The sequence below is a fragment of the Populus alba genome, chromosome 1 (genome assembly GCF_005239225.2).
Source record: "Populus alba chromosome 1, ASM523922v2, whole genome shotgun sequence".
Taxonomy (NCBI): Eukaryota; Viridiplantae; Streptophyta; class Magnoliopsida; order Malpighiales; family Salicaceae; genus Populus; species Populus alba.
This window is the reverse complement of record NC_133284.1, coordinates 7,322,485-7,336,025: the sequence shown is the minus strand read 5'-3', so window position 1 is coordinate 7,336,025 and position 13,541 is coordinate 7,322,485. Positions and strand designations below refer to the sequence as shown.

Genomic DNA, 13,541 nt, shown 5'->3' with positions numbered 1-13,541 from the left:
GATGGTCTGGCTTACCCAGCATGTATAAAAAAAAATAAAAAAAAAATCTCATCAAAGGTTTTTTATTTTAATAATAAGGGTGATGTCATATTTCTAAGAAAGATGTGTAATATACTCTACAATTTTATTTCAATAAATTAAATGTTCATTATGAACTTTTCCCATCGAAAATATTCTTATTCTAACATTTATCGATTATAATTAACTAAATAAAAATTTAATGCTTGTTATGCATGTGATATTTTTTTGTTATGCAAGCTTTATATTATTAAGGATCCAAATCAAAATTAAAATTTGTTTAGAAGATTCTAAAATCTCTATTTTATATAAGGTTTTAAAATTTTAATGTAATTGAAGATCGAGAATGCTTTCTGAATGTTTAGAAGTTATTGGTTAATTTATGATTTTTTTTATATTTAGTTTAAAACTTTTTTTTTCCTTAGTTTGATTAGAATTTTTATTATTTTAACTTTATTTTTGGGCTTTTTTGTCCTATTAGACAAATTTTTTTAAGAAGTTATAAACTTTTAAAAAAGATAGACTATCTAAAAAGAAAATATTAAATAATAAAATTTTGAATAGGATTCTGGTTTTATCTATTTAATATTAAATATTAAATTATAGTGATATTGTAGTAATTACAAAGACTTTAAAATTAAAATAAATAGCTCACTTGGCTTCCCAAGGAAGCCAAGTGCAGCTAACTATATTATTAAAAAGGAAAATAGATTTTTTCTAATTTCTTCAAAAGTCCTTCCAAAAATCACATGGAAACAATTAAATTAAAGGATTAAAAGGAGTGTTTGGGTGATCTAGAAAGATTATTTATATAATTTGAGGGAATTTAAAGCTCAGGAGAAGGAGATGAATTGGAGGAGGGTATGAGGGAGAAGGAAGGGAGGAGAATAAATCAAACTTTTCCTCTTATTTTTTCTTCCTGGTTACTTCACATAGGTAACAACTTTTGCTTTTGGGTCAATTAAAACATTTTATTTATTTATTTGAGTTGTAAAGCATGAAATGTGTTTAAAGGAAATGAGGGTTTATGAGATTGGTTGCTTGAATTGTTAATTTGATCCTAGAATCATGTTAATGAGAACATTTAAATTATGAGGCAAGTATAGAATCAAGATAATCAAGGAAAAATATCACCCCTCTTTTTCATGCTAAGTTTTGGCTAAGGGTCAATAAAAAGGGATAATTTCTTCAAATTATCTTGTATGCATGATGTTGAAGGTTATGTTATTACCTAATTATGATGAATTCAAACAAAATAATTGAAGAAAGATCAACAAGGAACCCATAATTCATTTAAAGATATATTTTAGCCTTGGGCCATTAGGAGAAATGATGGGGTTTGTTTTTAATCCTATGTATTATTGTGTTAAATTATGTGAATGGTGAATAATTATAATGGGTTAGATGTATGTAAATTGAGGGAAAACTCTTGGGTTCCTAAGTGAAGGTTCGGTAAATTGGTTCTTAATGAGGGAGAACAAAATAATAAAACCGTGTATGTGCTTAACATGGAAATATATTCTTAGAAATAAATTGTATTGGTTTGACTTTGTGTATGGACTATACATGCGAAGTATTGTATATGTAGAAGTAATTGAAAATGTGTTACTTTTGGATAAGGTATGGATCCAAAAATTGATATAAATAATGGTAATGTGATAATCATTTTGTTGGCATGGGATATTGCTGTGACCAAACCTTAAGGCATTGAAGGATTGGGATCATGCCAGACAAGTAAGTATTCTAATCTTATACTTAAAATTGATATAAACAAAGATAAATACAATATAATTGAATTTGTTTGTCCGGACTAATAATATCCGTTATAATGATACGAGTATCTTTTAAGTAAGTATTATAGACATAGACTTGATTAGCCATTCCAAGATTATAGTGGTTATTGCGGTGTGTGTAAAATCAAACGATAAATCTGTCTCCTGAGATGTGTGTTTAAAAAGGAGTTTTGGATATAATCATAAAGTTATGATTATAAAGTTTATGAGTTGCCACCTAGTATTATGGTTATTAGAAAACTTGTAGTTTACGAGAGTCTGGGTAAGAAATTAGTTAAATAAGGGGAAAACACATCATTCCCAGGCACCCAACCTAAGATAAGCTGCATGGTTGTTTAATTGTTTTTTAGGTCATGTTTCTATCCATTGATCTCGTCTAAGGTTCAAGGCAGATCTCCGTTCACGAGGAAGTTTTAACCTCATTGGGTTAAATCTTAACTATTCTAAAATCTAAATTTTAGCATCGCATGTATTTTCTAAATATAATTAATTCCTAACGTTTTGAATAAAAAAATAATGGCCATGAGGGAATTTTTTATTTTGAAAAAACCTTAAAGGATAATCATAAGTTGATTACAATATATATTTTGCATTTTCAAAACATAATAAAAATGAGATTTTACAGTTTTTTGAAAATATGGATGAAAAACTTTTAGGATTTGACCATATGCATGAAAACAAAACATATTTTTTTTTGTTTTTTTAAATGAGGAAATTTATTTTTTTTAGATTTATTTTTTAAGTTTAAGAGAAAACTGAATATTTTTTATTACAGGATCCTTATCTTACATTATAAGTCTACAGCTCAATATTATACGAAATTATTGAAAAAACATATAAGGGACCCATAAATATTTTTTAAAATACCATTTGAAAATTTTATTTTTTATATTTTAATATATATTATTATTATTATTATTAAATTTATTGGGCTTGGCTGAAACAGGTCCAGCCCGACTCAATCGGGTTGGGCCGATTGTCATCCCAACATCTTTTTTTTCTCTCTCTTTTTTTATTACCTTTGAGTTGGACTCGACGTAGCCATCTGGGCTAGGCTGAAATGGATCCAGCCCAAACCCATATGGTCATTGACCTAACCTAGTGACCATGTTAATTATTTTGCTTTCTATATGCAATGGTTGGCATTATGGCAGGGAGGAGAAGAGAAGTTATCTGATGCAGGGAAAGTAGCTGGCTGGTCGTATCAGGAGGGTGACTTGAGGTTGGCGGCGGTGTTGGTGAAGGAGTTGGTGGCTACTGTTAGTTGCTTAAGGAGGAATAACCTGCGGCGAAGAGGAAGAAGAAGAGATTAATGGTGGTAGTTCCTATCGCCAGCAAGGAAATGTGGTTGCAAGGTGCTAGGTTGTTGTTGGTCACAACATGGGTGAAGTGAATGCAGTAGCAGTGGAGGAAGAGAGGAAAGGTTGGTTGGTGAAAAAAACAGGGGTAGCGGCTGGTTTTTTTGTCAACTTTGAACCTTGATTTCTTCTTGTTCAAAATCCACCCTATGTATAGGATATTTTGTAATCTATTTTTCAGAATATTTCTATATTCTTGTGCTTGTTGTTTTTCTTGAGTTGTTTTTGTCTGTGTCAGTTTGTTTACTGTATATATTTCTTGGTAAATCAATTTTTTTTAGAATGTATTAATTTTTTTAAAAAAAAAGTGATAGGAAGAGAGTTATAGTTTTGATTGGATGCATAGCTATAAACTTTAGAGATCAAAATACAATTACGGTATTTGTGTGTTTGCTCGTAGTCTAGAAGGTATTTGTGTGTTTGCTCCTTATCCGGACCAAAAATGTCTATTGTACCTTTTTTATAAGAGAAGGTGACCTTCTTTACAGTAGACTAGAAGTACTTGGAGGTGCTGCTGATTCTACATGCATGCAGCTAGGATGGAGATGATGCATGTTTAACGGAGAACTCGTAATTTGATGCTCTTCCTTGTCCTTGGATTTTGCCTTTCTTAGGTTTATCTACGTTGAAGAGATTATCAGAGATGTTTGTCATGTATTATTCCCTTTTAAATAAATATAGTATTCATAGATGATTATTATGATATATAATATATATATATAACACCTCACTGCTGCCTGAGTGGGTGAACAACATATGAGAAATACCTTATGATTCCACATTGTTTTTTTTTTTTTTTGTTACAGTGTTATTATTATTCTTGGCTTCGGCCTTTCCTGACCCTGCTAGCTCTAGGAAAATCGGCCTTGGTTATTTTAGTCACGTGTGGCGGACCCGCCGAGAAATGTAGTTTTTAAAAGCAAGTCTTCGCCAATCATTTCCTCATGCCAGACAGAGTCTTGGTCAATTAAATTTTTGGGGTTAATATGTATCTCGCTGTTTGTATCATTTACTTACGAAGTCTTCGTCAATTTAATTATTATATGAAGTTCATTTGCTTGCGAAGTCTTCGTCAATTTAATTATTAAATGAAGTTCATTTGCTTACGAAGTCTTCGTCAATTTAATTATTATATATATGAAGTCTTCGTCAATAATTCTTTAATCAGAATACCTACAGATGATATATCAGGAATATGCCTTGATGTCTTGCTATATTTCTTATTGTTGAGTGTTTATACAACATCTGTAAACTAGAATGCTGATGATAATCAAGAGGCCGGCCGGATAGGAGCTCATTCCGAAAGCGTTCTATCGATGATATCTGTAAGTTGTCATATTCCTGCAGCTCTTTTGATTTCTCTGGAAAATAATGGAGGAGAAATATATATATATATATATATATATATATATATATATATATAAGCTACTACTTGGAGAGTTGTGCTGGTTAATACCGGCCTGTTTTCCGAGCTAACCTCCGTCGGTCGTTATTATTCCCATCACAGGTTCTTGGAAACAAAGGATGCAACTCCTGGCAGGGGCAGGCGAAAATGTCATTTTGTATGACAAGGTGCAAGCTAAGAGAAGAAACAACATATGGACGCGAGTTTGTGATTTTAGAAAATGGAAACAAGATGGATATAGCTCAAAACGAGCTCTTGCTCCGATGATATACAGTGAAATTGAGAGGTACAGCTCTAATCGAACATGTACATTAATTTAGGTCCCATCACACCACTCTCTCCTCCTCCTCCTTCCTTTTATATAATATTAATATGTACATTAAGTAAATATAGCCGATCAAAACTTCCCAAATTAATTATACATGTGAAATTACTATATATTAAGTAAATACTATCTCATAATCATCGGCTACTTGTAAGATCCACTAATTTAAACATTTAATTTTAATGCATTCTTATTTTCATGTCAGTTCATAATTAATTAAACATTTTCATGTCAGATACTATTCCTAACAATCATGCGGCCCACTGAATACCCTGTGGGTGAAACTGCGGAAAGCTCCTTCCACCACCAAGCCAAGACCCTCAGTGCATTTAGGCCTATTTTTTACCCATCAAACTTAGACCTTAAGCAGTTAAAGTTTTTGCCGGCAGACAATGATTCCCTATATCCTCTGGACTCGAATTTCAGTTCCTTTGTTTTCCCCCCTCTCATACACAGAATATAGGCTAAAGCGGATAGGATATTCCGAAGACTGCAAGCACCCAATTGTTTGCTAACTGGGAACCATTTCAGGATTATTCCGAAGGATATTGCTTTAATTTATATATAAAGAAGTTTGATGGTTGGATTATTTGGAGCATATTGCAAATCATATATTATTGACTAGCAAAAGTACACAAAGAAAATATATATTTCTAAGAAAAGTTGTCTTTACGTGGGACATTTATAGTTGAAATTTCTTTATTTAGCTCTTTAACGATTGAAGCATTGCTTAGTCAACGGTTAGACCTCAAGTTAATATTCCACTCATTTTCTTGAGCATTTATTTCTTAAAATCAGTTTTTGTGACCCTCGATATTGTTGTCAAAGTTATCCTGCCATGACGATATTTGTTTTGCGTTTTAGAAAAAAAAAAATTTTTTTTTTTTTTTTTTTTTTAATTTTTATTTTTTTGATATCTTCATATTATTTTTTTGATATATTATATTAAAAATAAAAAATATTATCTTAAAATATTAGCTCTGTGACATAAGCATAGAAGATTGACCACGACTAAAAAAGCACCAGCGACCGAACGACGGCTCAAAATAAAACACGATAGGATGGCCCACCATAAAAATCTTTCCATGAATGGGAGAACGCCACTTGGATTTATTTTCCTGGACAACGTTGCTTTCAAATCAGAAACAATCAATCATATTCAACCACAAACTATGAAAACATTGGCTTCGATTAAAATAATATTATTCTATTCCATTTTTCTGGAGAGCAACTTTATAGCAGCGCGATTTCGCTTGCTTTCGGGTGGTTTCGCTTGCTTTCGGACGATTGGCAAATTTTCTCACACTTGAGCTTTGCATAAATTGAACCTTCTATGGCAATGGGATTAGTTTTGCATTCTCTCTAAGCTCTTAAGTTGGGTTCCTCAGCTTTACGAGCATCGTTAAGCCGCTAGCTTTATTATCCCGGTATTCTCTAACCTTTCTGCATATGCATTTGGTTCTGATCAACCAAAACAAGAAAATTTTCTTTTCGTTTTATGGATGTAAAATAAAATTGTGGAGTCTCATCAGTCTTATTTCCACTATTCTGCAGATTATAGTGAAGAATGGATTCTGATATGCGCTACTTTGATTTATCTGATGCTGAGAGTAAGTTCAGTTGATTGGATCTTCTATTATATGTGGGAGAATATATACCTTCCTTATAAGCCATATTTTGAAGAATCTGGCCGGGATCCTTTATCTTAAGTCAACCCACTTTGTTCATTTTCTCATCCTATATATAGTATATATCTTATTCTATCTATCTTTTTTCGTTTTCTTTTTCATTTAGTTCTTTTCATTTCATGTTTCAGAGAAGTGAGAGAGATCTCAGAAGAGAAAAAATCAAATTTAATCCCTGCTTTTTTGTTCTGAGAAACAGAAAACCTATTAAATTATATTGGCTGAAGTTAAATCGAGTGAGATTTAGTGTTTAAGGATTTCTTTTACCCCTTTAAGGTGTATGATTTTGACCTTCCAATCTCTGGTAATCTAATCTAATATGTACTCAACTTTCTAAGAAAATTAACTTTTTTCCTCTTTTTTTTTTTTGTAGTAATACACCCATCGATGAATCCGCTGTTTCGTAGCCAGGTCGCTGTGCCAGGAAGTATGAATGTTAATGCATTACAATCATAAGCTAACGACTTGAACTACTGTTTTATATATATATGTTACTTTAAAAAAAGTCTGAAAGCATGCATTAATTGAATTTGTTCATCGAACTTTGTACGTAGTTGGAGAAAACATGTATGGTATTGGGACTGGTAGCCATGAACCGAAATACGGATTGGCAGATCACCAACGACACCAGCAGCAGACAGAAATACCAAACCAATGTAAGGATCTTCACATGTTTGATATCTGAAATACGTACTGCTTATGACCTGGAGCTTTATCTGGTTTTTATTTTATTTTTATGTTTCTCTACAAACTCATATATATGTAACTGTTGCTTTTAACTGTGGGTTTTGTTTCTCACAAATTTGAAACACAGCCAGACCGAAGTCCCATGTTGTCCCAACTGGTACTAATTGTCATGCACTTCACCCTGAATTAAAGCATCAAGACAAGTCGGCTCCAATAGAAGCTATGGATTTTGAACATTACAAGTGTCTAAGTCATGTAGGGAGTGTATTTAAAATCATCTATAGAAAATAATTTGTCTTAATTGATGAAGAACTTGGTTTGATATGACTGTCGAAAAAATTAAAGAGAAATTTAGATCACCGTTTACCTATGGGCTTGTTGTTTAGTGATACTAAAGGTCAGCTTTCATGTTTGAATGTCACTTTTATCATAAACTCTAATTAAATTCTAACAAATTCGTTAACACACACACACACATGTATGCAATAGATCTATCTTATCGCAGGCTGACTGGAAAATAGGAAGTGGTCTTGCAAGAATTTATTACTCATTTATTCAGCAAATTCTAATCTCCATGGTTTGTTTTTTTTTTCAAGTTTTTTTCTTTCTTCTAGATTTTTGAAACTTAAAGAAACATGATCATGTTGGAAACCGCAGGGATGGTGAATATGAACAACATGTCCGTGAATCATCAAGCAGCCCTAGAACAACCAGCTGGAAGGTCTCCGTCTTCAAAGGATCCTAAAAAGTTGGCTAGACAACGTAGTGACCTGAAATATCGTGAAAAAAAGAAGGTGGTGTTGTACCAATTATCTGTCTGTATATAACTCTGTACATTCCTATGATTTTCTTTTGTTGTCTCTTCTGATTAGTTTATTCTCTTCTATCATTTATTTTCCAGCAAGAGACGAAAGACCTCAAGAGAAAGGTGGATGTGCTGATGGAAAGAAACGAACATTTGGAGAAAGAAAATGCCTCCTTGAAGAAGGAGGGAGATTGGATGGAAAAAGCTTTGAAACAAGGCAAAAGAGATGTTCACCAGTTGAAGGGCAAGCACGACGGACTATCTACTACTGTAACGGAGATTTCCAGGGCACTGGTGAGCTTTCTATCTTTCCACTTCATCTTACCAGTCAGCGTTATTTCATGAAAGCACTGCTTACGCATGAACCAATCTCAATCAAAATACCAAAGTTCTTGTTGAAAATAATCTACTAATTATTTCTGAAAATCTTAACAGCAAAACAAAAATACCTCTTAAAGTCATTCAGCATCTCTCTTATTACTTGTTTACTTTTATTATCCTATTTCATTTGGGTTTTCATTCTAGGTTATCTTCACATGGTAGTTTTTTTATGAGATTTTGTTTTAGGTGTTAAGCTTTTCTAAATTCTGCATTCTGCTGTGTCACATTGAATTTTATTAGCTGACGCCAATTCACTAAAATTAACCTCATAGCAAGTGGCTTGTACAGAAAATACATATGATCTGGCAATCTCTATGAATTGCTTTGATGGGTGCAAAACTCGTGCACCATTAGTAATATACAATAATTTTGCATTATCATTGCTTATGGAATAATTCAATGGGAATTGAATGACCTATACATCAATATCTTTCATTTTTCTCACGAGGTTTTACATTCGAATTCCTCTTTTATAGTAATAATAAGAAGAAGAAAATCTCTCAGTATTAGTAGAAGTATAGTTTGAATATTGATTATTTGTATTATTTTATGTACTTATTGCCCCTCTATCTCCTTTGCTTTCATGCAGGCTGAGTCGAAATATAATATGGAGATCCAACGTGAAAATAAACGGCTAAAATGTACGATTGATTTGCTGGCTAAACAAATGAAGAATCCTGACAGCTTAAATACAATCCAGCTTCACGCAAGAATCGCACAACTAGAGGGTGAAAATAGCGCCCGCCAGCTAGTAATCGATGCTCTATGCGCAAAGATGAAAAAGGACGTGGATGATGAACCATAAATGAGAATGATAAGGTACCCATTTGATGTTGCTGAATAATAATAATAATAATAATAATATAATCATCTAAATTCGTGCCTGAATGTTATTTTTGTAAGTAATGTTATACAAACAAATCATATAAGACTTTTATACAAACACATGTTATAATTTTTTTTTTTTTTAAGGATGTCGATCACTTAAAATTTATACAATTCATATTTAAGTATTTATATGTTGATGCATCTATTTGTATGAAATTTAATATGAAAGATTTATTTATAAATCATTTTCCTTTTTTAATAGGTTTAATTATATATTGTTTCAACGCGATTTTTGTATTAAATCTTGTCCACTAGGAATTTCTACTGGGAACAAAAAAAATTTATTTTCACATTTACTTATTGTTTCATAAAGATTTAACTTATCATTTTATAGTTTAATTAATTGCACCGCAATTATTATAATTGTGAATTATAATTTAAAAAAAATGTAATTTGTTTTATTTTAAAAGAGAAAAATACAAGATCCCCTGTGAATTATGCCTATATAGTATAGCTTATTTTGTTACTTTATAAATGTGAATTATGATCGTTGTGTCTTCAAATAACTATATTAAGTAATTAATTTGAAGCGATAAATTGACCCATACAAGATCCCCTGTGGACAGACATGGGCTTATGTCCAGGGATGGGATTAAAGGTATGATAACCCCCTCCTTGTATAACATCAATTAAAAAAAAAAAAAAAGGTTGCTCTCTGGTTATATATATTTTTCTCATAACAGTACTGTTGCAACTAATAAAATTATGTTTTTGTTTTTTTTTTTCCTATTTTTGAATTTCTTAATGGGAATATTGAACAAGCTCTCATTTGATAATTGCAGGCTGGTGGTTGCAGACGTGGTGCGGTGGTGGATTTGAATGCAAAGGAAGTTAATGAGAGCATTATAGCGCCTGGGATTTTTTGCTTTGTTCTTTGAGTTGGGAATTTGAAAGGTCAAACTCTTGGTTTGTTCTTTAAATGGCGAAGACTTTATCACTAAACTTATATGTACTAGGATTATCATATATATTACGACTACTCTGCTAAAGAACTGAATTTTATAAAGCTTTATACTTTATATGAACAATAAAGTTTATTTTTTCTTTGAAAAAATTTACTTTTTAAATTTTTTCTTTCAATTTAATCATTCATTATTTTATTAATCTTGAATTCATTATTATAATTTATTTTTATTTACTTTCTATGATGTTATTATGGTTTTAACAAACATTCTAATATTTAGTTAACATTTAATTTTTACAAGCATAAATTTTTTAATCATATCAATAAAATAAAAATAATTTAAAAAATAAAGTTATTAAATTTAATAAAATCTATGATCTAAAACACGAGTTTTTGAAGTTAAGTTGCAAAACCTAGATTAATGTAATATATCACCGTCTCAATATTTTAAATCATGCTTGAATTTTTTTCTAAAAAGTCAAATCATGTTTTTACTAATCGTTCATTATGCTTTTGAACCTACCAATTTAGCTAGTTCACCTGTCAACTTCTATGCAAGTTAATTATAAACCTGGGTTAGGCAAAAAGGTTAAATTCGAAAGATTTTAAAATTGACATATTTGGATTGCGTTTAATATCAATATCAAATAGTTTATTTTTTTAATTCCATCTTCAAATTTTTTCTTATTAGTTGAATAATTTTTTTTTTTTTTTATCAGTTTTATCATTTAACATTTGATTTATTTTGAATTGGTATTCATAATTTGTTTCACTTTACTTTTTATAAGATTATTTTAATCTCAAATAAGCATTCTAGTATTTGATTGATACTTATTTTTATGGTTATATATTTTTATTGTTATATGATTAAATAAAAATATTTTAAAAAAAATATATTGTTAAACCCAATGTAGTGCATGATTAGTGACATAAGTTAAGTTGTGAAGCCCGGGTAATTGATATATTGTAATTTTAACATTAAAAAAAATATTATCTTAAGATTTTTTATTAATTATCTAATTTATTTTTAGATTTAAATTATATTAAAACAATTTTTATATAGTTTAATTGAAATATAGGCTAGTCAATCAATCAAGTCAGGTGCTTTTAAAATTGATATAATGGATTTGGGTTTAATAATAATTTCAAAAAAATTCTTCATGATCTAAATATTTTAATTTAGTTTCAAATTTTTTTTTATTTAATCCGCAGTGTAGTATGAGTTGAAAACTAGTACATATAAAAGAGTCAGTGTATCAACTCCCCTCATTTACCTTTTGTTTTAAAAAATATCACGGGAACCTTAAAAAAAAAAAAAAAGTTACCAAAACAAAATAAAATTGATGAAGCTAATATTCCTCTCAGTTAAATGTGAAAAATAATAATAATAATAACATAAGTCAGAATGGCAAAAATGCAAATTTGGTTATAAAACTACTATAATCCAATTAAAAAAAAAATTAAAAAAAATAAAATTTAACTCCAAACAAATTAAACATAAAAAAAAAGATAAAAAAGCATCTAGCAAAACATGTAAATCATCAAAACTCTACAACTTAAATCATGCAAATGAGATAATTTAATAGAAGACAAACTAAAAAAACATTACAAATATTAATTTCAAAGTTAATTTTTTTTTTTTTAAAAATCCCTGAAAAAGTCTAAATACTCCAGCCAAATCGCAAAACTTGTAATCTAAATTAAAAGATTATATTAAACAAATATATTAAAGAAAATTATAAAATATATATATATAATAATAAATTAAAAAAAAATTCTTAATTGATATAATGTGAAGAATAAAAATAAAAAAAAATAAATTATTGACCATTCTGTCTACGATTTTCACTTCTTAGATTGTCACTGTAGAGAGCAAAATTATCATTATACTTTAGGAATTCTCATGTAACGAGCCTTGGAACACACGACAACTAGTTACGGAGCCACCATCAAGAAAGCCTGCAAAGAAATAAGAGAAATGGGTCCTTCATTTATGGTCATGCACGGATTCCATGAGTTAACTACACCGTTTAGCAGGGGTGTATTTATTTCTCGCCAAAAAAAAAAAAAATTCGTTTATCATTTAAAAAATTATTAATAAAAATATTTTTCAATAAATAAAAAACACTTTCTAGTTAAAAAAATTTAATTTGATTTCCAAGAAAGTGTTTTTTTTTTATTTTTGAAAATATTTTCTAGAAGTTGTGAAAAAATTTAGAAATGTCATGTTATTTACTAATTATATCAAATTTGATCCTCAAATTTTTTATTGTTATATATATTTTGTTTTTCAATTTCATTCCTTAAAATTTAATTTTTATATAACTTTGGTCCTTTATTTTTATAATTGCTATTTGCTTTTTCTTTATATTTCTTAATTGAAATTTTTTATCTATCAAATTTGATCTTTATTTTTTTTATTGTTACTTATTTTATTTGAAATAATCTATAAAATATTAATTATTATTATTTTAATTTTTCATCTTTTAATTTTTAATTTTTTAGATTTGATCTCTATTATTTTGATTATTATTTATTTTACTTGAGATAATTTATGATTATATTTGTTTTTAATTTTATTATCATTTCATTTTTTAATTTGTATGATTTGTTTTTCATTATTTTAATAAACTTGTAAAAATAAAATATTATTAAGTTATTTTTTAACTTATTTTTCATGACATAACCAAACACTGAAAAATGTTTTTCACTTATTTTCTATTAAACTACCAAACATTAGAAAATAATTTACTTTCGCGGAATTTAATTTTTGGAATTTTTTTTTTAAAAAACTATTTTCTAGCAAATAAACGGGGTCTTAGTAGATGTCTCTTACTGTGCTATAACACAACTCTATCTATGTTTTTTTTTTTAAATGTAAACAGAAATGCTGAGGAATGCAAATATTTTTTTAAAATTAAAAAAGAAATTTAGAAAAAAAATATATAAAAAAAAGAGAAAATAATTTTATAAAAAAAAAAAAGAAAAGGAAAAAGGAAAAGCATGAACATTTAATTATTAAATAATTAAATATTGAAGGATAGAGTTTAAATAAAAAAACTACTTTAAAAAGAAATTGAATGTTGAACGAATCAGAATTGATTATAAACTAAAATAAAAAAGGCTTGAACAAAATAAGATTGAGATGACACTGCACACGTCTATGATATTTTTTTTAATAATATTTATATTTTTTAAATTATCAAATAACCCCTAAATAAAAATGATTATTACTTGCGAAGCCATAATAAGAAGACAAGAACATCCTTGTACGTAAGTTCAAGATCTTTTT

General features: G+C 29.1%; 1 protein-coding gene across 3 annotated transcripts; it reads left to right on the top strand.

The window, feature by feature from the left end:
* Positions 1 to 4,335: 4,335 nt before the first annotated feature.
* LOC118036802 (uncharacterized) lies at positions 4,336 to 10,402 on the top strand. 3 transcript variants are annotated; one of them, XM_035042638.2, is made up of 9 exons: positions 4,336 to 4,494; positions 4,677 to 4,860; positions 6,454 to 6,509; positions 6,958 to 7,011; positions 7,139 to 7,240; positions 7,929 to 8,065; positions 8,173 to 8,370; positions 9,047 to 9,276; positions 10,128 to 10,402. In XM_035042638.2, the coding sequence occupies exons 3-8, from the start codon at positions 6,467 to 6,469 to the stop codon at positions 9,260 to 9,262; spliced, it is 750 nt and encodes a 249-aa protein (XP_034898529.1). In that variant the 5' UTR covers positions 4,336 to 4,494; positions 4,677 to 4,860; positions 6,454 to 6,466; the 3' UTR covers positions 9,263 to 9,276; positions 10,128 to 10,402. The 3 variants fall into 3 exon arrangements, with proteins under 3 accessions (XP_034898529.1, XP_034898530.1, XP_034898532.1); XM_035042639.2 differs by lacking the exons at positions 4,336 to 4,494; positions 4,677 to 4,860 and adding an exon at positions 5,942 to 6,326; XM_035042641.2 differs by lacking the exons at positions 4,336 to 4,494; positions 4,677 to 4,860; positions 6,454 to 6,509 and adding an exon at positions 6,842 to 6,860.
* Positions 10,403 to 13,541: the final 3,139 nt, after the last annotated feature.

Coding starts and splice junctions, on each gene's coding strand:
- LOC118036802 (XM_035042638.2), top strand. CDS start 6,467: ATGGATTCTGATATGCGCTACTTTGATTTATCTGATGCTGAGA. Junction 6,510..6,957: donor TGATTTATCTGATGCTGAGA/GTAAGTTCAGTT, acceptor TTTTTTTTGTAG/TAATACACCCATCGATGAAT. Junction 7,012..7,138: donor CCAGGTCGCTGTGCCAGGAA/GTATGAATGTTA, acceptor CTTTGTACGTAG/TTGGAGAAAACATGTATGGT.